At 43.8% G+C, this 26,958-nt stretch overlaps 1 protein-coding gene across 1 annotated transcript in view; it reads left to right on the forward strand.

Annotated features, from left to right (window-relative positions):
- The window catches only part of NLRP5 (NLR family pyrin domain containing 5), a 30,525-nt gene extending 5,195 nt beyond the window's left edge, over positions 1 to 25,330 (forward strand). Inside the window, exons 3-11 of the mRNA XM_061173528.1 lie at positions 1,299 to 2,895; positions 3,927 to 4,094; positions 7,701 to 7,865; positions 11,950 to 12,120; positions 14,601 to 14,771; positions 17,377 to 17,547; positions 20,137 to 20,304; positions 22,963 to 23,133; positions 25,198 to 25,330. Of these exons, the coding sequence (XP_061029511.1) occupies positions 1,299 to 2,895; positions 3,927 to 4,094; positions 7,701 to 7,865; positions 11,950 to 12,120; positions 14,601 to 14,771; positions 17,377 to 17,547; positions 20,137 to 20,304; positions 22,963 to 23,133; positions 25,198 to 25,330 (2,915 nt within the window). The remainder of the gene's footprint in view (positions 1 to 1,298; positions 2,896 to 3,926; positions 4,095 to 7,700; positions 7,866 to 11,949; positions 12,121 to 14,600; positions 14,772 to 17,376; positions 17,548 to 20,136; positions 20,305 to 22,962; positions 23,134 to 25,197) is intronic.
- The last annotated feature ends 1,628 nt before the right edge of the window (positions 25,331 to 26,958 follow it).

A 26,958-nucleotide genomic window follows, 5' to 3' on the forward strand; every position in this document is an offset into this window, starting at 1 on the left:
AGGTTATTACAGAGTATTGAGTAGAGTTCCCTGTGCTATACAGTAGGTCCTTATCAGTTACCTATTTTATATATAGTAGTGTGTATATTTTTCTCCCTCCCCCCCCCATTTCCCCTTTTGGTAACCATAAGTTTCTTTTCTAAGTCTGTGAGTCTCCTGTTTTGCAAGGAAGTTCATGTGTATCCATTCTTCGATTCCACCTGTAAGTGATATCATATGATACTTGTCTTTCTGTGTCCCACTTACTTCACTTAGTATGATCATCTAATTTTTTATGTTGGTGCATACCTATTGGATGTCAGAGACTGTTAAAGAGGCTACAGGTATGGAGGTAAAATGACAAGGTATTTTTCTCATGGAGCTCACCTTGGAAGCTGGGAGCTAGATAATTAAACGCATAAAAGAATTGCCATTTATGACAAATGTTGGGAATAAAATAAAGAGGGTAAGGTTGAAAGAATTACGCTTTGTAATGATAATAGTGGCCATTGCTCATCTTTGCCAAGCCCTGTGCCGATAAATATCGAATGCACTTTTTGTTCCTGAAATATTTGTCGCAGCCCTTGAAGAGGATGTCCACCTCATCTTATAGGTGAGGAAATGGAGGTCCAGAAAATGAGGCAACTTGTTCCAAATCACAGACACTATAGAGCTTCGAGTTCCAGGCAGGACCGGTGTAACTTCAAAGGCTGTGCTTACCTCGTTGTAAAGAACAGGCTCCCCTGTCACATGGAGCTGTTTCTCCACAGTAGCCCGGGACTCCTGGGCTGGAACTGAATGCGCACGCCCATCCCGAGGTCTGGAACGCAGGGCCACGCACACACCCTCAGCTCCCCCAAGCTTCTGTCTTTCAGAGACCACATAGGCATGTTCAGTGTAGATTATTCAGTGAATATGTAGTTGCGTGTCCACAGGGCACCAGGCACTGTTACAAATACTGGAGATACAGTAGCAAGTAGCAAAGCCCCTGTGCAGAATCCATTGCGGGAGACAGACAATAAGCAAACAAAAATGTAACCTATCGGGTATGAAGTCCTGGAAAGAGAAATCAGGTTAAAGGGACACAGAGCTATTTTGCAGAACATCCGTAAGCTTTGAGGAAGTGATCTTTGTACGAGGGACAGAGCTTGTTATATGTACGTTGCTAGGAAGAAACAAAAGACCCACAGCTGTAGGCTGTCTGAGTTAGGATCCACTAGGTCTGCAGTTTTTGTTTTGCTCTTTTGCTAGTTTTTTACTAAAATCCAGACTTTCTTCAAACTCTCTATCTCGTTCTTCTTCTCTCCTGTCCGACTCAGGCCACAGAGATGACCAACAGGTCTATAAGAGTCACGTGATGAGGAAATTCTCCACGAAGCGGGATGCACACCACAGCTTTGAAAAATTTGCCTCTGACTGTCCAGATGCGCACGTGTTGTTGGGGGCTTTTAATCCAGACCAGGGGGGCTTCCGGCCTCTCACTGTGGTTCTACACGGAAAGGCGGGAATCGGGAAATCTGCTCTGGTCAGAAGGATCCTGCTGTTCTGGGCACAAGGTGAGCTTTACCAGGGCATGTTCTCCTATGTCTTTTTCCTCCACGCCAGAGAGGTACAGTGGACGAGGGAGTGCAGCTTTGCAGAGTTAATCTCCAGGCAGTGGCCAGACACCCCGGTCCAGGTGGAGGAGATCCTGTCCCAACCAGAAAGGCTCTTGTTTGTGGTTGACGGATTTGAGGACCTGGACCTCGCCTTCAAAGACGATGACTCAAATCTCTCTGGAGACTGGGCGAAGAAGCAACCCGTGTCCGTCTTGATGCACAGTCTTCTGAAGAAAGACTTGCTCCCCGAGTCTTCCCTGATCATCACCGTCCGAGACTCAGGCATAGAAAAGCTCCAATCCGTGCTCCTGTCTCCCCATTACCTGTTGGTTCGGGGACTCTCAGTGGAAAAAAGGATACAATTGCTTCTTGGGCATGTGAAGCACGAACATCAAAAGATGCAAACCTTGCATTCAGTGGTGGGCAACCATGAGGTGTTTGACAAGTGCCAGGTGTCCGTCGTGTGCTCCCTGGTCTGTGAGGCTCTCAAGCTGCAAGAGGCACCAGGAAAGGGCCTTTCCATCACTTGCCAGACTCTCACGGGCTTGTATGCCTCATTCGTGTTCCATCAGCTCGCTCCAAAAGATGCAGTCAGGCGCTGTCTGCGTCAGGAAGAAAGAGTCACCTTGAAGGGCTTGTGCCAGATGGCTGTGGAAGGCGTGTGGAATACGAAGTTCGTGTTTTACAGTGATGACCTGGGCATGCACGGACTGAAGGAGCCTGAGCTCTCCGCTCTGTTTCACACAAGCATCCTTCTCCAAGGCAGCCGCTGGGAAGAGTGTTACATGTTCTTACACCTCAGCCTCCAGGAGTTCTTTGCTGCCTTGTACTATGTCCTGGAAGGATTGGAAGGAGAGGGGGACCCCTACCCTCTGTTCACTGAGAATGTAAAGAGTTTGATGGAACTCAAGCAAATCGACTTCAACGTCCGCTTGGTCCAGATAAAGAGGTTCTTGTTTGGCCTCATGAGCAAAGAGGTGATGGGGGCGCTGGGAACCCTCCTGGGATGTCCTGTCCCGCTGGTGGCAAAGCAGAGGCTTCTGCGCTGGATCTCTTTGTTGGGTCAACACGCCAACACCACTGCCCCGCTAGACTTCCTGGACGCCTTCTACTGTCTTTTTGAGACACAGGATGACGAGTTTGTTCGCTCGGCATTGAACGGCTTCCAAGAAGTGTGGCTTCCGCTGAACCGGCCAATGGACTTAATAGTGTCTTCTTTCTGTTTCCGGCATTGCCAGTATTTACGGAAAATTCGGTTGGATGTCAGAGAGGTCCCAAAGGATGAATTTGCTGAGGCATGGCCCAGCATTCCCCAAGGGTGAGTACCTTACCTCTGCAATTTTGTTTTTTGTTTTTTTTTCTTTCCATCTTTGGAAGGGGGGCTATAATTGACAAATGAAAATTGCATATATTTAAGATGTATGACTTGGTGTTTTGATATACCTGAAATAATCATCACCATCAAGCGAATTAGCATACCCATTACCTCATATAGTTATCATTTTCTTTGTGTGTGTGTGTGAGTGTGTGTGTGGTAAAAACACTTAAGACTACCTACTATCCCTAGGCACATCGTTGTACATTAGCTCTCCAGAATGTATTTATCCTGCATAAGTGAAACTTCGTACCCTTTGGCCAACATCTCCCCATTTCCCCCACCCCCAGCCCCAGGCAACCACCACTCTACGTTCTGCTTCTATGAATTTGACTATTTTAGAATCTCCATGTAAGGGAGATCATGCATGTCTCTCTGTTACTGCTCTTTTCCCTTAGCATAATATCCTCTAGCTTCATCCCAGTTATTGCAAATGGCGGGACTTCCTTCTCTTTTAAGGCTGAATGAGATTCCATTTTGTGTGTATACCACATTTTCTTTATCCACTTATCCACTGACGGACACTTAGGTTGTTTCCATGTCTTGGCTATTGTGAATAATAGAGTACAAATGTCTCTTTGGGATCCTGATTTCAATTCTTTGATATACCCCTCAGAAGTGGGATTGCTGGATCCTGTGGTAGTTCTCTTTTTAATCTGGGGGGGAAACTCCATACTGTTTTCAGTAGTGGCTGCACCCTCTGACGTTCAAGGGAGAGCTAGAATTTAAGCACAAATCTTACTCGAGAGCTGGAGGTGTGCCCCAATGGGTGTCGAAATATTCAGGAGGCAGGTGATTATGAGAGCACTTCTCCAGAGCACGAGGTGAGATCTGCTACACTGGCCTCAGAGCCTCTAAAACCATCCCTGTCCCGCCCTAATACACTGGTTTCTCTCCCCGGGCATTTTTGGGGCAGTTGTTCATGTCAAAATCCATCCTGTGGAAGCAAATGCTTATTTCCTTCTCCAACACAGCCTGCAGATCAAGACCCGTGATGAACACTGGGAACACCTCTGCTCCGTGCTCAGCACCCACCCAAACCTACGACAGCTCGACCTGAGCGGCAGCATCTTGAGTGAAGAGGCCATGAAGACCCTCTGCATCAAGCTGAGGCAGCCAACCTGTAAAATACAGAATCTGATGTAAGGCTTCCCAGCCCCTGTACACGCCCCTTTGCCTGGCTGTGTCATGGCTCTCCTCTCCCACCTACTGAGGAAGACCAATCTATAAAATGTATTCGGAGGGAATAAGTGCCATGGAAGGTATAGGAACCAAGTTCCCAAAAGCACAGGATGGGGAATGACTAAAGACCTTGTGAAGGGATTACTAAGGTGGGTTCATTTACTCAGGGTCTTGAAGGATGAATAGGAGTTGGTTAGTGGGGGAAAAGTGAGGGAGGCTCATTTCAGTAAATGGTAGAGCATGAGGCAATAGCAAGATCAAAGTGCATGATCTGTGAGAGCCTTTAAATCAGTCCTTAATGCTTTTAGGCTAATAAGGTAACAAATATTTAAATACCTAATATATTGGGTTGGCCCAAAAGTTCGTTCGGGTTTTTCCATAACACCTTACGGAAAAACCCAAATGAACTTTTTGGGCCAACCCAATAAGTTCCTGGGTCTGTTGGAGACGCCAGGGTACTTACCAGACACCTAGAGCAGGAAATGAAGGGCTTGTTCTACTTCAACAAAGGTTCTATTTCTACTTTTCCCTCCAGGACAAAGTGAAGCACATGTGACACTCAAGACTAGACCAAGTCAAGTTCTTGGCTGCAAACATTTTCCTCTCCTGGCCACTTCTATCTCTTCCCTAATTAGTTTCCTTAAACTGGGCTGAGCCAAGGAGCTTGGTGATCCCAGAATAAGGAATAATGCTTTGTTCACCTTAAGTCCTACACCAAACTTGATTTCTCTGTCAGCTGTTATCTTAACTGTTTTTCCCTTGGGAATCCCTCCCCACTAGCTGCCCCTATGTTAAGCTCTTGTTGCACCCTGTCACTTGCTTTAATCCATGTCATCCATATCTACACTACCAAATGTAAAATAGAGAGCTAGTGGGAAGCTGCCGCATAGCACAGGGAGATCAGCTCGGTGCTTTGTGACCACCTAGAGGGGTGGGATAGGGAAGGGTGGGAGGGAGATGCAAGAGGGAGGAGATATGGGGATATATGTATATGTATAACTGATTCACTTTGTTATACAGCAGAAACTAACACACCATTGTAAAGCAATTATACTCCAATAAAGATGTTAAAAAAAAAAAACAACAGTAACTAAAAAAAAAAAAATCCATGTCATCACTGTATTTGTCATTCAACACTAATACATGATAATGGTAAAGAGATTCAGGAAGTACAAAGGATTTTCAGTAAGTCCCTTGATGTCTCTTCAGCTTCCTGTTTGCCTAATTACTTTCACATATTCTCATAAATTTTCCATGCAATTATAAATATATAGTGGCATATGAAGTTTTTAATCCAAATGATATTACATTGCACAGTCTATTTGACTTTTTTCTTCAACTTGAACTTGGCTAGATATCTGTAGCTCTATTCTTAATGAACTATAACATATTTCATTCTTTTTTTATAAATTTTTTGGAGTATAGTTGATTTACAATGTTGTGTTAGTTTCTGCTGCATAGCAAAGTGAATTAGCTATACATATACATACATCCATTCTTTTTTAGATTCTAGTCCCATATAGGTCATTACAGAGTATTGAGTAGAGTTCTCTGTGCTATACAGTAGGTCCTTATTAGTTATCTATTTTATATATAGTAGTGTGTATATGTCAATCCCAATCTCCCAGTTTAGCCCTCCCCCACCCTTTCCCCCTTGGTAATCATAAGTTTGTTTTCTACATCTGTGATTCTATTTCTGTTTTGTAGATAGGTTCATTGGTACTATTTTTTTTAGATTCCACATAGTGATATATATTTGTCTTTCTCTGTCTGACTTACTTCACTTAGTATGATAATCTCTAGGTCCATCCATATTGCTGAAAATGGCATTAGTTTGTTCTTTTTATGGCTGAGTAGTATTCCATTGTATATATGTACCACGTCTTCTTTATCCATTTATCTGTTGATGGACACTTAGGTTGCTTCCATGTCCTGGCTATTGTAAGTAGAGCTGCAGTGAACATTGGGGTACATGTATCTTTTTGAATTATGGTTTTCTCTGGATATATGCCCAGGAGTGGGATTGCTGGATCATATGGTAGCTCTATTTTTAGCTTTCTTATGCATAACTCTTTTGCCTCTTTTGAATGTCTTCCCTGATAGGTTAAGCTCCATAGGGCACAGAATATTAGCATTGTTTAATACGCTCTTCCCAGTGCCTGATGCATCATAGGTACTCAAGTATTTGCTGCTTTAAAATAAAATACTTTTGACCTTTGAACAATGCAGGAATTGTTCTGACCCTTGAACAATGCCAAGCCCTGGACCCATGCAGTGAAAAATCCAAACATAACTTTTGACTCCCCAAAAACTTAACCACTAATAGTCTACTGTTGACCAGAAGCCTTACCAATAACATAGTCAATTAGTACATATTTATATATGTATTATATACTGTAGTCTTACAATAAAGTAAGCTAGAGAAAAGAAAATGTTATTAAGAAAATCATAAGGAAGAGAAAGTACATTTTTGCAGTACTGTATTTATTGATACCATAAATTGACGTTGTCTATAAGGGGAATCATTTGTCAGTATCTCCATCAATATTATATGATACAAAATACTTTAGATGTTATATGTATAACATACATATGTGTATATACATACGTGTAACAGTGGACATCAAAAATGAAAATATAATGTGAAAGAAATTCATATTTATTTACAGGTGTAATGATTCATGCATAGATAATGAAGAAGCAGCAATAAGATTGCTTTATGGTAGCCTAGCCTGTACACTAATGAATGAATCATTATAAAATTTTTTTTTCTTTTTTTTTTTAAATTAATTAATTTATTTATTTTTGGCTGTGTTGAGTCTTCGTTTCTGTGCGAGGGCTTTCTCTAATTGCGGCGAGCGGGGGCCACTCTTCATCGCGGTGTGTGGGCCTCTCGTTATCGCGGCCTCTCTTGTTGCGGAGCACAGGCTCCAGACGCGCAGGCTCAGTAGTTGTGGTGCACAGGCTTTGTTGCTCCGCGGCATGTGGGATCTTCCCAGACCAGGGCTCGAACCCGTGTCCCCTGCATTGGCAGGCAGACTCTCAACCACTGCGCCACCAGGGAAGCCCCCATTATAAAATTTTTATGGCACCCATATACCCATATTACAGTCATACTCATAATACAATATTGGAAACATTGTTACATTTAAAAAAAACACTTAGCTGTGACGATCAGCTAATACAGTTTCTACAATTATGAGAGAGAAAGGCATACTGTACAGTAATGCAGTTCTTTGAAAGCAAAGTTATAAAACAGAAAACAAACACATTATTAATTTTATACTGAATATCACTCACCTTATTCCTGTGTAAGGGTAGGCTATCCACTTCAATACAAGTTTTGCACACAATGTTCTACATATATATTTTTATATATTTATTGAAAAACAAATCCATGTATAAGTAGACTCGTGCAGTTTAAATCCATGTTATTTGAAGGGCAATTGTAAATGCAAATAATGAGAGATCAGGGTTGAAATGGAAGAAAGAGCAAGAAGGAAACATTAGGATACAACCAAATGTCACCCAAATGTCTAACTAGTGTTTTCTTTCCTCTTCTGTAGATTTACAGGTGCCCAGATTACCCTTGGTCTCCGTCACCTCTGGCTAACTCTTATCAACCGAAATATTAAATACCTGGACTTGGAAAGCACTCACCTGAAGGATAGAGATGTTATGATGGCATGTGAAGCAGTAAAGCACCCAAACTGTTTGCTGGAGTCTCTGAGGTAAGTCCTGAGTATGGTTTTTGCTTTGCGGATTTCAGGGCTTTATTGTTTTTACTTTTTATTTTGAAATAATCATTCACAGAAAGCTGCTAAAATATTATAGAGGATCAGGAGTCTGGATAAGGTTGGTGGCGATGGCTGTGCAACAGTGTGTATATAATTAATGCCACTGAATTGTACACTGAAAAGTTAAGATGGTAAATTTTGTGTTATGTATATTTCACCACAAGAAAAAAGTAACTTTCAATTTTTTTTTCTGGCAAAAACCAATTTTATTTAGGCTGTTAAAACATTTATTTTTTATTGTGGTAACATTGACTTGTATATATGAAACTTATATAACATTATGTTTCTTTTTTAATTAATTAATTTATTTATTTATTTATTTATTTTTGGCTGCGTTGGGTCTTCATTGCCGCGTGAGGGCTTTCTCTAGTTGCGGCGAGCGGGGGCTACTCTTTGTTGCGGTGCACGGGCTTCTCCTTGTGGTGGCTTCTCTTGTTGCGGAGCACGGGCTCTAGGCGCACGGGCTTCAGTAGTTGTGGCACACGGGCTCAGTAGTTGTGGCTCTCGGGCTCTAGAATGCAGGCTCAGTAGTTGTGGCGCACGGGCTTAGCTGCTCCACAACATGTGGGATCTTCCCGGACCAGGGCTCGAACCCTTGCCTCCTGCGTTGGCAGGCAGATTACTAACCACTGCGCCACCAGGGAAGTCCCCAACATTATATTTCTACTTCCATCTACACTTCAGTATGCTCATCACCAAAAATGTGTTTTCTATCCGTCACTATGCAGTAGACCTCCCTCACCACCCTGTAACCACTATGCTGTTCTCTGTATCGACATGTTTGTTTTGATTTGGTTTGTTCATTTATTTGGGGGTTTTCTTTATCGGTTTTTTAGATTCCACATTATGAGTGCAATCATACGGTATTTGTCTTTTTCCGTCTTATTTCACTTAACACAAATTGAACTTGAGGGTATTATGTTGTCACAAATGGCAAGATTTCATCCTTTCTGTGGCTGAGTAGTATCCTCCTGTGTGTGTATGTGTGTGTGTGTATACACACAGTCAGGTTTGCCATCTCTGTAATTTTTCATTCAACAGCACTATATGAATGGAACCATACAGTATGTCATTGCCTGAGATGGGCTGTTTTCAATCTGTAAATGCCCTTGAGATCCGTCCAAGCTGTTCCATGTATCAACAGTGTGTTCCTTTTTATTACTGAGTACCGTTCGGTGATACAGATGTGCACAGTTAGTGTAGCCATTCACCAATTCAGGGACATTTTGGTCATTTCCAGTTTGGAGTTATTACCACAGTTTTGTAATTCCTGGGCATGTGTCTTGCCGATTAGATTAGCTGGAACGGAAGACCACTACTCCTTGGTGCTTTGGGCGTATTTTGAGACAGACGAGCAGGAGGTCTGCTCAGCTTTGTTGACTGACACACCACAAGTGTGGAAGAGTAGTTTGCTTTGCACCTTATGTTAACTTGCAAACTGCACATTTAAAAACGTAACCCAAGGAAGTCAGTCAGAGAGTAGAAGTCCTTACAGGATGGAAATGCGGATGTGTCTGCTAAATGCCATGTGGGTTTTACAACCATCTCTGGGAATGAGGAGATGAATCTCTCTCTGTCATCTCTGTCTCTGTGTCTCTGTCTCTGTGTCTCTCTGTGCCTCTGTCTCTCTCTGTGTCTCTGTCTCTTTCTGTCTCTGTCTCTCTGTCTCTGTGTCTCTCTGTGTCTCTTTCTGTCTCTGTCTCTCTGACTCTGTCTCTCTTGATGCTTCACTAATAGGGTAACTAGAGCTTGGATTCAAAGAATAAATAAGACACACATTGTCAGAAAAGAGGAGAGAGAGAGAGGCTATTTGGGGCCAAGGAAAGAGAAAGTGTAAAATCATATGGTGGGAAATGACAGCCCATTTCTGGGAATCCTAATGAGTTTACCTTCTGGTAACTCATGAGGACAGGAGCGTTCTGTTTCCTTCACTGCTTATTCCCAGAACCTAGAACTGCTTTATTCCCAGCACCTGGTCCAAACTATGCCCCCAAAGATGTATTGAATGGAGAGAAGGAGTGGGGTGATTGGCTAATCTCTAAATGGGAGAGACAGATCTGTCTTTGAAAGACAGATCGGGCCACATTGTGAAGGATTTTGATTGCAAGCTCAATGGGAGATTCATTTTCTTGCATTGAACAAATACAGAGCTCCTGTTATGTTTCTAACACTATCTCATGGGTTCTGGCAATGTCCTGATGAATGGGACAAGGTTCCTGTTCTCATAGGCTAGCACGGGGAGATAAAAATAAGTGAACCGAGAAGCTATACATGCACACACACACCAAAAGCATGTATGTTTGGAGAACTCTAAAACGTCCATCTAAAACCCAACAGAGCAAATAATTGAGATTGTTTTCTATGTGCTAGTGTATTAGTTAGGTTCTGTGACAAACAGACGCAAAAAAGTATAATGGCTCAGGAATAATAGAAGGGCATTTATTGCCTATATAAACAGTCCAAAGGGGGTTGAGATGTCTATATAAACAGTCCAGACTAACAGGTCCTACTGGTTTTTGTTTTTGTTTTAGGAGGGTTCCCTTTTCTCCACACCCTCTCCAGCATTTGTTTGTTTTATTTTTTCATAAATTTATTTATTTAATTTATTTTTTTATTTTTGGCCGCGTTGGATCTTCATTGCTGCATGAGGGCTTTTCTCTAGTTGCGGTGCATGGGCTTCTCATTGCGGTGGCTTCTCTTGTTGTGGAGCACAGGCTCTAGGCGCATGGGCTTCAGTAGTTGTGGCTCGCAGGTTCTAGAGCACAAGCTCAGTAGTTGTGGTGCACGGGCTTCAGTAGTTGTGGCACGTGGGCTCAGTAGTTGCGGCTTGCGGGCTCTAGAGCACAGGCTCAGTAGTTGTGGCTCACGGGCTTAGTTGCTCTGCGGCATGTGGGATCTTCATGGACCAGGGCTCAAACCCGTGTCCCCTGCATTGGCAGGCGGATTCCCAACCACTGCGCCACCAGGGAAGCCCAGGTCCTGCTGTTAACACACAGCTTCCAAGACCCTGCTGGGCACAGGCAGTCCGCTTATGGAAGCAGAGGGAGCTTGGGGAAACCTGGAGGTCTTATGGACCTGACCCAGAAGTGGTTCAAATCACTTCCCCTCATATTCTCTTAGCAGGAACTCAGTTGTGTGATCATACTCACTGCAAGGCAGACTGTGAAGTGTAGTCCAGCTCTGCATCCAGGTAAAAGCAAGAACAGGTTTGCACAATTAGAGCAACGCCTGGCTGCGGTATTTACTCGTCTAATCCTCACAAGCACCACTGTGGTTGGTAGCGGTTATCTCCATGTTTCAGATGGTAAAGCTACTTGCAAAACGGCAGATTACGTGACACATCAGGCCTAGAGGATATACTATTTAAGGGTACCAACTTGCAACTAATAGATAAATAGGTCCTGGAGATCTAATGCACAGTATAATGATTATAGACGCCCCAGTATTGTATTATAAACATCAAAATTGCTAGGAGACTGGATCTTAATTATTCCCACCAAAAACAAAAAAAAAAAGAAATGATAACACATGATGTGATACAGGTTGTAGTTACTGCTACATTGGCAATCATATTGCAATATATAAATGTATCAAATCAATGTATACATATTGCAATGTATAAATATATCAAGTTACACCTGATACACAGTGTTATATGTCAGATAAATATATGAGATGTCAGCTTTTGATAATCGCTATGAATAAAATAATACTGAAGCAAGAGGATGGGGTTGGGTAGGGCAGGGCAGGCATAGTTAAGGAAGGTAGTGAGACCCACTTACTCAGAAGAAGTGACACTCTGGAGAGTGAATGGAAAATTGAACCCCAAAAAGACCTGGGGCTGGGATGAGGAGGGGTGTTGCAAACAGAAACAGCAAATGCTCAGACCCTCAGGCCAGAGCAAACAGCATCCAGGAACCAGCCAAAGGGACAGAGTGGCTGCCGTGCGGGGAAGGAGGGGAAATGGCTTGCTTCTGGGAAGAGGTGGGGATGTGTCTCCCGTTGCCTGTCTCTGCAGGTTGGATCACTGTGAATTAACCCACACCTGTTGTCAGGTGATCTCCCAAATGCTTGTTACGTCCATCAGCCTGAAATCCCTGAGCCTGGCAGGAAATAAGGTGACGGACCAGAGCATAAAGTCTCTCTGTGATGCCTTGAAGGTCACACAATGCACCCTGCAGAAGCTTATGTGAGTTGAACTCTGTTCACCAGAGTTATCTTCTCTCGAGATCATCCAAGTCATGGGGGAAAAGGGCGGGGAATTGGCTGATGCGTAAGCCGAGGGTTAGAATGGGAGATGGGACCTCATGGGAGAGCCCAATGTGGAGGTTTGAGAAAGACCCAAAAACTAACATCTATGTCTTTGCTACTGACTCCAAACTGATATAAAAGACCAGCGCAGAAGCTGAACTTGAAGAAACAGAGTAGAATGGAGGTTGCCAGAGGCTGGGAGTTGGGGAAATGGGGACATATGTGTCAAAGGGTATAAACTTCCAGTTATAAGAGGAATAAGTTCTGGGGATCTAACATACAGCATTCAGATTATAGTTAACAATACTGTACTATATACTTGAAACTTTCTCCAATGCCAAAATCCCAAAGAGACGTAGGATTGTGGTTAAGCTGCCATCTATGGCATCCTTAAGCACCAGGCTCTGTGCTAAGTGTTCTCTCCCATTAACATCATTTTCACAAGCAACCTACCAGCTGGGAATTTTTTCCTCCCACTTGCTGATAAGGAAAACAGAATCCGGAAGAAGGGAAGTCTCTTGTCTCAGGTCATACAGGGAATAAAAGGCACAACTAAAATCTGAGCTCCCGTGTGATACCTAGGGAAATGATCTGTTACCTGGGAATTTCCTCCTTGACATCCCACAATTTGGACAAGGTTGTTTCTCCCCACCACTCCCAAAGCATGCCATGGCAGGAGGATTCTCCTTCAGTGGGAGTTTGGTTCTGAATCAGAGCAAAAGTTGAAAACCAAGTGGCACAACTTACCCTTTCAAGCCCAGAAGGGGTAAAAAAAAAAATCACAGTGGAAGCCAACATACCTTCTAGCCATCAACCTGTTGGGGGGGTGGGGGAGAAAAACTTTATTCTACACTCTTATGATCAGTATCTGGGGCCTGCAAATTAAACAGACAATGGACAGATTTGCGGGAGAAAAGGCATACAAATTTTATTGATAATTTTTTTTAATGAACATGGGGCCTTCACAGAAAGGAAGTGAAAAACCCGAAGAAGCAGTTAGACTCAGGAGCTTATATACCATTTTAACAAAAGGTAATGAATTGTGGAGAAGTGACTAGACAAAGGAAAGGGGTTTGGGGCTTCTGTGGGCTGATAAATTATGGGAAGGTGACTAGGAAGTAAATGGGGGAAACTAATAGAAAATAAGGGTTATAGGAAGACTCACCTCAGTGCCACCTCCATCTCTGTGATAAAGGTTGTTCTTTCCCTGGTACAGGAAGTGGGGGAAATGTGTGCCCTGCTTTCAGGCAGATAGGTGGAGGGCAGAGAGCTCCTCCTATGTCTGATTTTTCTTAATTGCCTCCAGCTCAAAATACTGTTTAAGTCAAAGTAGCATATTTTTGAGGTGGCCCGTCCTGATCCCTTTCAAGTCCAACCCAGCAAGCATTTCTTCCTTCATCGAAAGGAACCACCACCAATAATACAGCGGAAGGGCTTGCTGTGTGCATTGCGCTGCTCTAAGCACGTCAGATGTGTCCATTCATCTAATTTTGTCACAATCCCATGAGAGAAGTACTATTAAACTCTCATTTTCAAGTACTGTTGCTTCTTAAGCTTTGCTAAAGAGGTGGACTATCTAGTTTATATCTATGGGTCATGATGTATTAAATGTAAGTCCTTCGAAATAGGGAAGTCACCCATCTCTGCAAAACCTCACACCACAGTAAAACAGCCAGATAGAGAGCAGATTTGCATTGCCCAGGTGCTGCCCATGGTGGTTGATGGAAGATTTAATCACCCATGATATTTAGAGTAGTATTTTTGTTTTGTTTTGTTCTGTTTTGTTTTGATTTGAAGTATAGTTGATTTACAATGTTGTGTTAGTTTTGGGTGTACAGCAAAGTGATTCAGATAAAAAATGTATATTGTATATATATATTCTTTTTCAGATTCTTTTCCCTTGTAGATTATTACAAGACATTGAATAGAGTTCCCTGTGCTATACAGTAGGTCCTTATTGGTTATCTATTTTATATATAGTAGTCCGTATCTGTTAATCCCAAACTCCTAATTTATCCCTCCCTGCCCCCTTTCCCCTTTGGTAACCATAAGTTTGTTTTCTATGTCTGTGAGTCATATTTCTGTTTTGTAAGTTCATTTGTATCTTTTCTTTTAAGATTCCACATATAAGCAATATCATATGATATTTGTCTCTCTCTGTCTTACTTCACTCAGTATGACCATCTCTAGGTCCATCCTTGTTGCTGCAAATGGCATTATTTCATTCTTTCAGAGTGGAATTTGGGGACTGAAGCACTGGAGTTGAGTTTGCAAGTTAAACACAGACATGATGTGACATCACCAGATATCTGCCAGGGCAGCTATGGGGGTGACCTTTCTCTCCCTTCCTTGCAAGGGAGGGAGAGATGGAAATTTAAGAATAGATATCATTTCCTTTCTGGGACTCTCTCCTTGCAGACTGGGGAACTGCGGCCTCACAGCCACTGACTGCCAGGATCTGGCCTCGGCTCTCACCAAGAACCAGAGCTTGACACACCTGTACCTGTCAGGAAACAGCCTGGGGAGTGAAGGCATGAATCTGCTGTGTCGAGCCGTGAAACTTCCCAGCTGTGGTCTACAGAGGCTGATGTGAGTCCAACTCGCTGCCCTGCGAGGATTCGTAGCTTTATTACAAAGAGCAGAAAGCAGTGGGGAACGTGGAAATTGTCAGGACGAAGGGACCTGATAAGTGCCACATCCTGCCCCTCCTGATAGCTCCTATATTTCATCCTTCCGTGGAAAATTCCACCTCCGCCTCTGTGTTTTCTTACAGTGGGAAGTCCTCATTTATCCAAATACAGCCGATTCTCATTACTCGTGGCAGTTGTGTTCTGTAAAGTTGCCGTGAATACTGAATTAGCAAATGCTGAATTAGCGAATACTGAACCATTGCTCCTGCGGAAATACAGGGTTAGGTTCCTGGGAGCCTCTGGTCACATTTTTTTAAATTTATTTTATTCAAGTGTAGTTGATTTATATTGTTGTGTTAATTTCTGCTGTATAGCAAAGTGATTCAGTTATACATATATTCTTTTTCATTATGGTTTATCACAGGATATTGAATATAGTTCCCTGTGCTATACAGTAGGACCTTGTTGTTTATCCATCCTATATATAATAGCTTACATCTGCTAATCCCAAACTCCCAATCCATCCCTCCCCCAGCCTCCCTCCCCCTTGGCAAGCACAGGTCTGTTCTCTATGTCTGTGTGCCTGTCTCTGTTTCATAGATAAGTTCACTTGTGTCACATTTTCTTCAACCAATCAATACATAACCTTGTTTTGTGTGTTTCTTTTTAAAGACACTTTATTTAATGCATATTATTGATTCATTAACATTGAACTCACAGCCAACAGCACTAGATCTCATCCCTGAAGGAAGCTTATGTAACACATATGTTTTCTCCATAAAGCACATCCCAGCCTTCTTACCCTTAGGACACTAGACAGCACCTTAGCAGTATCCTTGGGGGCCATTTTAAACAATGAAAATGCAAAAAACCGTGGCATTAACTGGACCATGAAAAGGATGCCTGTTTATGGTGTGACAGCTGAAAAATTCCAACCTCAGCTAGGAGCATGTGCAACCGACAACTCAAATTTTTCTCTGCTCTGCACATTATTGATTTGCAAATATCGGTTTTTGGGGACACCAATGTTAGCAAGGAGGCGGATTCAGGAATGCAGAGTCCATGAATAATGAGGCTTGACCATTTATTAAGCACCTACGTTGGGCAAACATTCTTGGTTGCTAGGGACAGAGATGAGAGGCAGATGTGGTCCCTATGTTTACATAGGTTAGATTCTGGCAGGGGAGTGTTGGATAAGAGCTGAGATTTTTCAGTACTTCCCCTGGCGGTCCAGTGGTTAACACTCTGTACTTCCAATGCAGGGTGCACTGCTTTGATCCCCGGTCAAGGAACTAAGATCCGACGTGACGCGTGGCCAGAAAAAAAAAGAGAGATGAGATTTTCAGACGAGGGTACTGGTGATGCAGGATCAATAGCCACAAAGTGTGTGTGACACACGCACACATCCGGGGGTGCTGTGTACTCTAGGTATTTTACAGTAGGTGTAGGTGTCCCTGTCGCTATTTTGAATACTGCCCCCTCGTGTTGCCAGACTCTTCTATCCGAAATCTTTGGTTTGACAGTAAGAATGTGAGACTGTTCTGCTCAGTGCTGACAACCAGCTCTGCCATTTCATCTCTTTGACCGATTAGTCCACCAACAACGTCACATGAGGGGAAAATATTCGTGCATTAATGGTATACCTGTAGCCAGAAATTCTGTTGACGAATATAACTTTGATTCATATGTCTACCTTATGACGAGTTCTAAGGTTCCCCAGTAAGTATGGGGAGATAGTAGTGTAGATAGAATAGTGAGCACCACCCCCCCGAAGATGTCCATGTCCTAATCCCCGGAACCTATGAATATGTTACCTTACATGGTAAAAAGGACTTTGCAGTGTGATTAAGTTAAGAATCCTGAGGGACTTCCCTGGCGGTCCAGTGGTTAGGACTCCGTACTTCCACTGCAGGGGGCACAGGTTCGATCCCCGGTCAGGGAACTAAGATCCCGCAAGACGTGCGGTGCAGCCAAAGTAAAAATAAAATAGAATAGAATAAAATAGCAAAAGAAAAAAATTTTAAAAAGAATCTTGAGATGGGGAGATTCTCCTAGAGTATCTGGGTGACCCCCATGTAATCACACATGTCCTTCAGAGGGAAAGAAGGAGGTAGGAGCATCACAGGTGGAGGGGTGATAACAGAGTGATACAGTTGCTGGCTGGAGACCAAGATCTAAGGCATGTGGGCAGCTTCTAAAAGCTGCAAAAGGCAAGGGAACAGATTCTCCCCAGAAGGAACACAGCCCTGCTGACACCTTGATTTCCAGCGCAGTGAGTCTCTGACCTCCAAAACCATAAGATAACATAGGTGTGTTTTTAAAACACTAAGTTCGTGGCCATTTGTTACAGCAGCCATAGGAAGCGAATGCATTGAGTATGGAGGAAAATTAAAAAGAGAATGATCTTGACTAGCACCCGGCACGTGCACTGTGCCAGGTGTTCCACGGTGACCCCGTCCCTGACACCCACAGGAGGAGAAAACTGAGGCCAAGGGAAGTTGCTCACGTGAGGTCGCACTGAGGAACATGCATGACCGTCCTCTTTCCCTGTGTGTGCCCTGCAGACTGAACGCATGCAACCTGGATGTGGCTGGCTGTGGCTTTCTTGCATTTGCACTCATGGGCAACAGACATCTGACGCATCTGAGCCTTAGCATGAACCCCTTGGAAGATGACGGGATGAACCTTCTGTGTGAGGTCATGATGGAGCCATCTTGTCCCCTCCAGGACCTTGAGTAAGTTTCCCTGGTTGTTGGGGATCCACTCTACCATCTGGGGGCCTGAGGTTCTAGAATGTCAAGAACGATGGTACCACAGATTAGTTCTAGGGTCAACTGAGGCTCATTCTTTCCGGTGGACACTCTGGGTAACTTGATGTGTTGACACTGCAGTGAGTATGGGAAGGAAGGAGAAAGTATTCTGAACGGGAGCCCCGTGGAAGGATCTATGGGGTTCTAGGACACGCTTGATCTCTAAAACCTCTTTACTTTTCAGAACATCTTGCACCAAGGTAATCTTCAGCTATTCATTCTGTATGTGGGGTGGAGGGGGAGGGGTGGCTGTCTCTCTCTCAATCCCTTTTCTCTCTGGGGCTCAAATTTCTTCACCCCTATTGGAACATTTTTATATACTAGGAGTATTCCATCACTAAACCAACTAGAAAAAATTAAAAGACCTCAATGAGCAGAAATAAATCTCTAAGCTTAAAACCAAGCAATAATCACTCTTAATATTTCAGTTAATGTCTCCCGGATGCATAAGCAACATTGAATGTGTCACAAAGAAAGGATCTTAGCAGTTACCACTTCAGGTATTCTTACCATGTGGCAGGCATGTGGCTCTCAATGTTTCTGCAGTTCCCCCACCAATCATACACCAGGGGGAACTAAAACTCCCAAGGAACCTAAACCTTGCTTGGGTCTCACATTCTGTCCTTGAGGATAAGCAAATCATAATAGTAAATGAAGCACGATATGGTATTCCATCTAACGGTGCATAATAACTTTTAAAACCCCCAAAAGCTGGGACTTCCCTGGCGATCCAGTGGTTAGGACTTTGTGCTTCCACTGCAGGGGGTATGGGTTCAATCCCTGGTCAGGGAACTAGGGTCCCACATGCCAAGTGGTGTGGCCAAAAAATTAAAAAATTTAAAAATTAAAAAATAAAATTTTAATAAATAAAATCCCCAAAAGCTGGACACTGGGCTTATGTCCAGTGTTTTAGTCATGTGTACCTTATCAAACTTTGTGTGCTTGGTAGCCTTTTCTTATGATCAATTACAAAGGTAGAGTTAATGGACCAAAAAGTGGGACCACTTTGAGAGCTCTCCCTCCCCAAAAATAAACAAATGAAAGGAAGTGGATAGAGATCATAGCCCACAAACCTCTGAGTAGCCCCCAAGTATTAATTCTTCTATTTATTTTCATGGAATTGGCGTTTTGAGCCCTAATGCTGCATGGTATAGAAAATTCAGCTTAGTCCATTGGAGATGCAGTTTCTTTGCGGTTGCACTTAAGTGCTGGGAGATTTTCTGGTCCTCACCATCACCATTGGTCCATACTGGCCTCTAAGACTTGATCATTCCCACCTGGTCTTCACAAGTGAGTCCTTCCTCGTTCTTTTTTCTTTTTTTCTTTTTTTTATTTATTTTTGGCTACGTTGGGTCTTCGTTGCTGCGTGCGGGCTTTCTCTAGCTGTGGCGAGTGGGGGCTACTCTTCTTTGCGTTGTGCAGGCTTCTCATTGTGGTGGCTTCTCTTGTTGCGGAGCACGGGCTCTAGGTACATGGGTTTCAGTAGTTGTGGTGAGTGGGCTTCAGTGGTTGTGGCGTGCAGGCTTTAGTAGTTGTGGCTCATGGGCTCTAGAACGCAGGCTCAGTAGTTGTGGCGCATGGGCTTAGTTGCTCCACGGCACGTGGGATCCTCCCAGACCAGGGATCAAACCCATGTCCCCTGCATTGGCTGGCGGATTCTTAACCACTGCGCCACCAGGGAAGCCCTCCTTCCTCGTTTTTGATGTGAGCGCCTCATGGAGATGGACCCAGTGGGATCATTCTGTGCTTAGCTCACTAAGTTGATGATGTGAGACTCCGGAGCTGTTTCTGTCATGTCTACTCAGGTGACTCATCTAGTCACTACTGAAGGGGCCGTTTCCACCCTCTTCACTCCTCCTGGGAACAGACACACAAGACCCCTTCTCCTTTTGGATCCCAAACCCTACCTAGTGTTTCAGTGACTTCTATCATCTTTTCTGTCCCTCTCAGGGCTCTGTCCCTTTGTCAGAGGCTCTACCAATTTCTACTCGTGTTTTTTTCCGTCTCTCTCCCTGCCCTCCACCAGGGAGAATGTTTATCCCATCTTCAGGTGAAAAGAATGCTCTGATACGCTCATTTCTTTGTCTGAAGACACCTCCAGTCTCTTCAAACACTTTCTCCACCCTCTGCTATTATCTGTCTCTTGAGATGATAAACTGTCCTAAGCTGTTCACAGGGGTGGACAGAAATATCGCCAGTTAGGAAGGAACAAGGGGAATCTCTACTAATGTTTCTGAACCTTATCCCACTGTGGCGCTCTCCTCAAAAGGTACAGATATTGTCTCTCTCTCTAAATCTCACTCAATAATCTCCATCTCTCTCCCTCTTCATCTCAACCTCTCTCTCTCCATCTCTCTCCCTCTCTCTCTCCATCTCTCTATATCTCTTCATCTCTGTCTGTCTTCATCTCTCTCTCTCCATCTCTCTGTCTGTCTTCATCTCTCTCTCTCTCTCCATCTCTCTCTCTCTCACGCTCTCTCTCCCCCACCCACCCCCACTTCCGTCCTCTTGCAGATTGGTAAAGTGCCATCTCACTGCCGCTTGCTGCAAGAATCTGTCCTATGTCATCACAAGAAGTCAACACCTGAAGAGCCTGGATCTAGCCGCCAACGCCCTGGGTGACCACGGGATTGCGGCGCTGTGTGAGGGACTGAAGCAGAAGAATTCTCTGAGGAGACTTGGGTACGTTCCTGGGATCACCTCTTTGAGGGCTGGGCACAGAGTGAAGGGGACCCAAACGTTAAGTCGCTTGAACAAAGACCGTGTTCTGATTTTCACAATTCCATCAAATTAGACAGCATACAACCATGGCAGAGTAACAGACTGAGGCACAAATTCCAACTGGGCTCCTTTATATGGATGAATTAAATAGCCAACGCTTGAGAACAGGGTCTGGAGGCAGTGAGAACTAAATAGATACATGTTTACTGGAAACCCCATGTGTGCTGAGCACAGCACCAAATGGTGGAGGTATGGACATGTATAGACCTTGGAGTGGCTGCATTTATGGTCTAGCGAGAAAGGTGGACCAAAGAGCAAATGATGACATGGCTGGTTCTCAAACCCTAGTAAGCATCAGAATCACCCCAGAGGCTTGTTTAAAACAGTGTGCCAGTACATACAATGGAATATTACTCAGCCATAAAAAAAGAATGAAATAGTGCCATTTGCTGCAACATGGATGGACCTAGAGATGGTCATACTAAGTGAAGGAAGTCAGACAGAGACAGACAAATACCATGGCTTATATGTGGAATCTAAAAAAAAAAGGATACGAATGAACTTATGAAAAAGAAACAGACTCACATAGAAAACAAACATCGTTACCAAAGGGGAAACATGGTGGGCAGGGATAAATTACGAGTTTGGGATTAACATATACACACTAACATATATATATATATAATAACTAACAAGGACCTACTGTACAGCACAGGGAATGCTACTCAATATTCTGTAATAACCTATATGGGAAAAGAATCTGAAAAAGAATGGATATATATATATATTATATATATATATATAATATATATATATTATATATATACAATTGAATCACTGCTGTACACCTGAAACTAACACAACATTGTATCAATAAATCAACAATACAATGTAAAATAAAAAAATTTTAAAAAAAGGACTGAAGCACTGACACATGCTACAATGTGGATGAACCTTGAAGACATTAGGCTAAAGTGAAATAAGCCAAATACAAAAGGTCACATGTTGTATGATTCCATTTCTATGAAATATCCAGAATGGGCAAATCCATAAAGACAGAAAGTAGATTACAGGCAGACGTCATTTTATTGTTCTTCCCAGATACTGTGTTTTTCACAAATGGAAGGTTTGTGGCAACCCTGCATCAAGCAAGTCTATCAGTGCCATTTTTCCAACATTTTCTCACTTTGTGTCTCTGTCACATTTTGGTGATTCTCCCAATGTTTCAAACTTTTTCATTTTTATTATATTTGTGATGGTGATCTGTGAGCAATGAGCTTTTTTTTTACTTTTTAATTTTTTTAACTGAAATATAGTTCATTTACAATGTTGTGTTAGTTTCAGGTGTACAGCAAAGTGATTCAGTTATACATTATATATATATATAATTATTTTTCAGATTCTTTTCCCTTATAGGTTATTACAGGATATTGAGCATATTCCCTGTGCTATACAGTAGGTCCTTGTTGGTTACCTATTTTATATATAGTAGCTTGTATCTGTTAATTCCAGATTGGTGAACTTTGATGTTACTACTATGACTCGATGAAGGCTCAGAAGATTAGCGTTTTTTAGCAATAAAGTATTTTTTAATTAAAGTACACTGTTTTGGGACTTCCCTGGTGGTGCAGTGGTTAAGAATCTGCCTGCCAACACAGGAGACACAGATGAATGGATGAAGAAGACGTGGCACATATATACAATGGAATATTACTCAGCCATAAAAAGAAATGAAATTGGGTCATTTGTAGAGATGTGGATGGACCTAGAGACTGTCCTACAGACTGAAGTAAGTCATAAAGAGAAAACCAAATATCATATATTAACGCATATATGTGGAATCTGAAAAAATTGGGAAGGCAGATTCTTAACCACGGGACCACCAGGGAAGTCCTGCTGCTGATTTATTTTATACCTAGTTGTTTGTCCCCCTTAATCCCCTACTTCTCTATTGCCCCTCCCCCCACCACTGGTTTTTTTTCTCTGTGTCTATGACTCTATTTCTGTTTTCTTCATTCATTCATTTTATTTTTTAGATTCCACATTTAAGTGAAAACATACAGTGTTTGTCTTTCTCTTTCTGACTTACTTCACTATGCGTAATACACTCCAGGTCCACCCATGTTGCTGCAAGTGGCAAGATTTTGTTCTTTTTCATGGCTGAGTAGTATTCCGTTGTGGTATTTATTTACTTATTTTTGGCTGCGTTGGGTCTTTGTTGCTGCGTGCGGGCTTTCTCTAGTTGTGGCAAGTGGGGGCTACTCTTTGTTGTGGTGCGCAGGCTTCTCATTGCGGTGGCTTCTTTTGTTGCGGAGCACGGGCTCTAGGCACACGGACTCAGTAGTTGTAGCACACGGATTTCAGTAGTTGTGGCTCACGGGCTCTAGAGCACAGGCTCAGTAGTTGTGGTGCATGGGCTTAGTTGCTCTGCGGCATGTGGGATCTTCCCTGACCAGGGCTCGAACCCGTGTCCCCTGTATTGGCAGGCGGATTCTCAACCACTGCACCACCAGGGAAGCCCTTCACTGTGATTTTAAAGTTGTGGTGGAAGTCAAACATGGGTTGAAGGAAGGATCCGGATCTTGGGGTCATTCCTTGGCTGTGCTGTGCTCTCTAAAGGTTGGAGACATGTGGACTGACCTCCAATGGCTGTGAGGCCCTCTCCTCCGCCCTCTCCTGCAATCAGCACCTGACCAGCCTAAACCTGATGCAGAACCATTTCGGTCCCAGAGGGATGACAAAGCTGTGTTTGGCCTTTGCACACCCCAAATCTAATCTACAAACCATCGGGTAAGTCCCCGGCGATGTCTTCTGAAATACGAACCTCCTTCTGCTACAGGCACACTAGTTGGTGGAGAAGCAGTTGATCTGAGAAGTTGAGACCTTGTGTCATCAACCAGATCTTTATCCAACCACTAAGTGCCCACCGTGTTCCAGGCACTGTGTTGGGTGCTGCGGATACAGGGTGGGTACAGTGCCTGGTACCACGGGGCTTCCTCTGGGGATGGGTTTGGGGAGCGTGGAGAGATGACATACAAATAAAATGTTTATCTTCAAAAAAACCCTAAAACTAGAATTACCATAGGATCCAGCCATCCCACTTGTGGGTATACACCCAACAAAATTGAAAGCAGGTTTTCGAAGAGATATTTGCACACCTGTGTTCACAGCAGCATCATTCACAATAGCCAAGAGGTGGAAGCAACCCAGGTATCTACTGATGGGTGAATGGATAAATGACGAGTGGACTGTCCATACCATAAAATATTACTCGGCCTTAAAAGGAAGGAAATTGACACATGCTACAACGTGGAAGAACCTTAAGGACATTATGCTTGGTGAAATAAGCCAGTCACAGAAAGACAAATACTACATGATACTACTTAGGTCAGGTCCCTAGAGTCATCAGATCCACAGAGACAGAAAGTGGAATGATGGGGGCCTGGGGAGCGGGAGACGGGGAGTTAGTGTTTAACGGGGACAGAGTTTCAGCTGGGGGAGATGAAAAGAGTTATAAGGATGGACAGTGCTGGTGGCTGCCCAACAGTGTGGTTGGACTGAGTGCCGCTGACCTGTACAATGAAAAATGGTTCAGATGGTAAAGGTTATGTGTATTTTCCCACCATTAAATGTTTTTAACGTTCAGGATTACTGCAGGTGGTAAACGCTAAGAAGGAAACGAAAGAGTAAGAGAGAGTGACCGGGTGTGGAATTAATTTTGACGATAGAAAAAGTATTTGCTGCTTAGCACCTCATGTTCGTAGACAAAATAGAAGTTCAGGGCACCCCTGGAGGTGAAGAAGTACAGCTGTGATTGAGGGAAGTCAAGACCTGACTGGAGAAACATAAAACTTGCGGCAGCACAGAAGGCCCCTTGTGGTTGGTTGTGATGTATTTATATCAGTAGCAAACTTCCCGGTTGACTAACTGGTTTCTCCTGTATGGTCCAGCGTACAGCAGGTGGATTTATCCAAGGGTCAAGTTTTGACTGATGGACGTCACCAGAAAGAACACGATGGTTGTGGTGTGAAATCTGAGGGGGAGGGTGGATTGGAAAGCATGGCTCAGTGGATTTGGAGATCTTGATGCAGCCAAAGAGAACGGTTTCAGCGATCACTTCAGCGAGTGAGCTGAAAGGGCAGAAGGCTGTGTTGAAAAGGGGCATATTTGTGTCAGTGATTCACGAGGCAATGTAGCCTTTGATGAGATAAGCTTGTGACTTAGGACACTTAGTACTTGAAGATGAGAAGAGGCAGACCTAGATTTTACTAATGGACCTTTCAGGAGGCTGTTTCCTTATCTGTCAAATGGGGACGATACCATGTGTCCATTTGAATACCTGTTTCTCTCTCCTAGAATATAAGCTTCATGATGGTGGGGATCTTGCCTGGTTCATCACTGTGCCTCTAAACCCTGTAACAGGACCTGGCACAAAGTCAGTTCTCAGGAAGGAGTTCGTGAATGGATGAATAACCCTGTCTGCCTCTTCAGATTGCTATGAGGGACAGGTGCCTGTAAAATCTCAGTGTAGTGTCTGCCTTGTAAAGAGTTCCTTTACAAGGAGGGACTGACTTTCATTCTATGGGGAACACACTGTTTCTCCTCAAGAGTACAAGAGGAGGGACTTCCCTGGCGGTCCAGTGGTTAAGACTCCGCTCTTGCAGTGCAGGGGATGGGGGTTTGATATCTGGCCAGGGAACTAATATCCCGCATGCCGTGTGGTGTGGCCAAAAATTTTTTTAAAAAGTGCAAGAGGAGGTTTCAGACCCTTGGTGGGGTGTCCAGGAATTCTGAGGAAGGGAGAAGCGTCAGAAGCAAATTCTCAGAGTAGTAAGTCCCCTTTTTGCTCCCCAGGCTGTGGAAATGGCAATACCCTGCTCGAATAAGAAGGCTTCTGGAGGAGCTGCAGCGACTCAAGCCGCACATTGTAATTGGTGACGGTTGGTATTCTTTTGCGGAAGATGACCGGTACTGGTGGAAAAACTGAAGACGTAAAAACCCTCCCCACCCACACTCGCTCTGATGGAGGAACCCTCTGGGGTCCAGCTGTGCCCAGGGGTTCCTTCTCAAAGATGGATAATGATTTCTGATTCTCATAAAGCCCTCATAGGTAGTGATTCCTGTGTGTCCACTTTAACTTGGTCATTGCATTTGCCTGAGGTAGGCTTGTGACCTTCATATAGGACCTCAGTATCTGTGAAATGTCTGTCCTACCAGAGGGCATGGAGAGAGAATCAAATAAACACTGAGCATTTGGAAAAAGCATCCAGTGGCCTTTTTTTTTTTTTTTTTTTTGGCTGCGTTGGGTCTTCATTGCTGCATGTGGGGTTTCTCTTGTGGCGAGCGGGGGCTACGCTTCATTGTGGTGCGCGGGCTTCTCGTTGTGGTGGCTTCTCCTGTGGCGGAGCACGGGCTCTAGGCATGCAGGCTTCAGTAGTTGCGGCACGTGGGCTCAGTAGTTGTGGCGCACGGGCTTAGTTGCTCCACGGCATGTGGGATCTTCCTGGACCACGGATCAAACCCATGTCCCCTGCGTTGACAGGCGGATTCTTAAATACTGCACCGCCAGGGATGTCCCTCCAGTGGCCTTCTTGATCAATGTGGGTGTGATTCCAGAGCAGAGGAGGGAGGACTTAGGTCCTTAAAAGTGCCCCCAAATTTTGATAACACGGATCTGCTGGTTTTTTAAAGCACATATCTGAATTTCAAAGTGTAGGATGTGACTATCATTCAACATCTGAGATATAAACACAAAGCTGAATTTATTGCTTAGTGTAGTAAAGAACAACTGGTCTACCACAGTCTCTCCCTCAAACCAACCCCAAGAGGTAGGTAATATTTTTCCTATTTTACAGGTAAGGAAACAGAGGCTGATGGATGTTGACATTTGTCTGGTGTCACAAAAAGTCAATTAGTAATCCAGAGAAAACTTTAATTGGAAAAGACATGTGCACCCCAATGTTCATAGCGGCACTATTCACAATAGCCAAGACAGGGAGCAACCTAAATGTCCATCGACAGAGGAACGGATAAAGAAGACGTGGAACACGTACACACTGGAGTATTACTCAGCCATAAGAAAGAATGAAATAATGTCATTTGCAGCTACATGGATTATCATACTAAATGAAGTAAATCAGAAAGACAAAGACAAATACCATGCGGTATCACTTATATGTGGGATCTAAAATATGATACATAGTTGCATGCACATTTATTTTTATACTTGCGCCCCCGGAAGGCAGAGCAAGAGGACAGGGAACGTCTCCTGGAAGGCGACCGCTGGCAAATCCAGGAACATCGCCCCGACCTAGTACGTCTGGCCCCGGGGTGGGGACCCAGGGTAGGGACATGCTGCCTCCTGGATGACTCTGGGCTCTTCCATTGTCATTTTCTCCAGTTGGATCTTTTCCCCATGTCATGTGATGTAGCACTCCCTTCTACGCACTCCTCACACTTTGCAGGTGGGTAATGTTGGGTCTGTGTGTGGTGTGAAGCCACGTCAGTTCTGATCCTCTAAGCTGCAAGTCACAGAATTCCTGACCTGAGGTCACTGAGTAGAAGTTCCCCAACTGGTGGGTTTAGTGAATTCAGCAGCACCAGGAGGGCAGGAGC

The sequence above is a fragment of the Eubalaena glacialis genome, chromosome 18, assembly GCF_028564815.1.
Source record: "Eubalaena glacialis isolate mEubGla1 chromosome 18, mEubGla1.1.hap2.+ XY, whole genome shotgun sequence".
Classification (NCBI taxonomy): Eukaryota; Metazoa; Chordata; class Mammalia; order Artiodactyla; family Balaenidae; genus Eubalaena; species Eubalaena glacialis.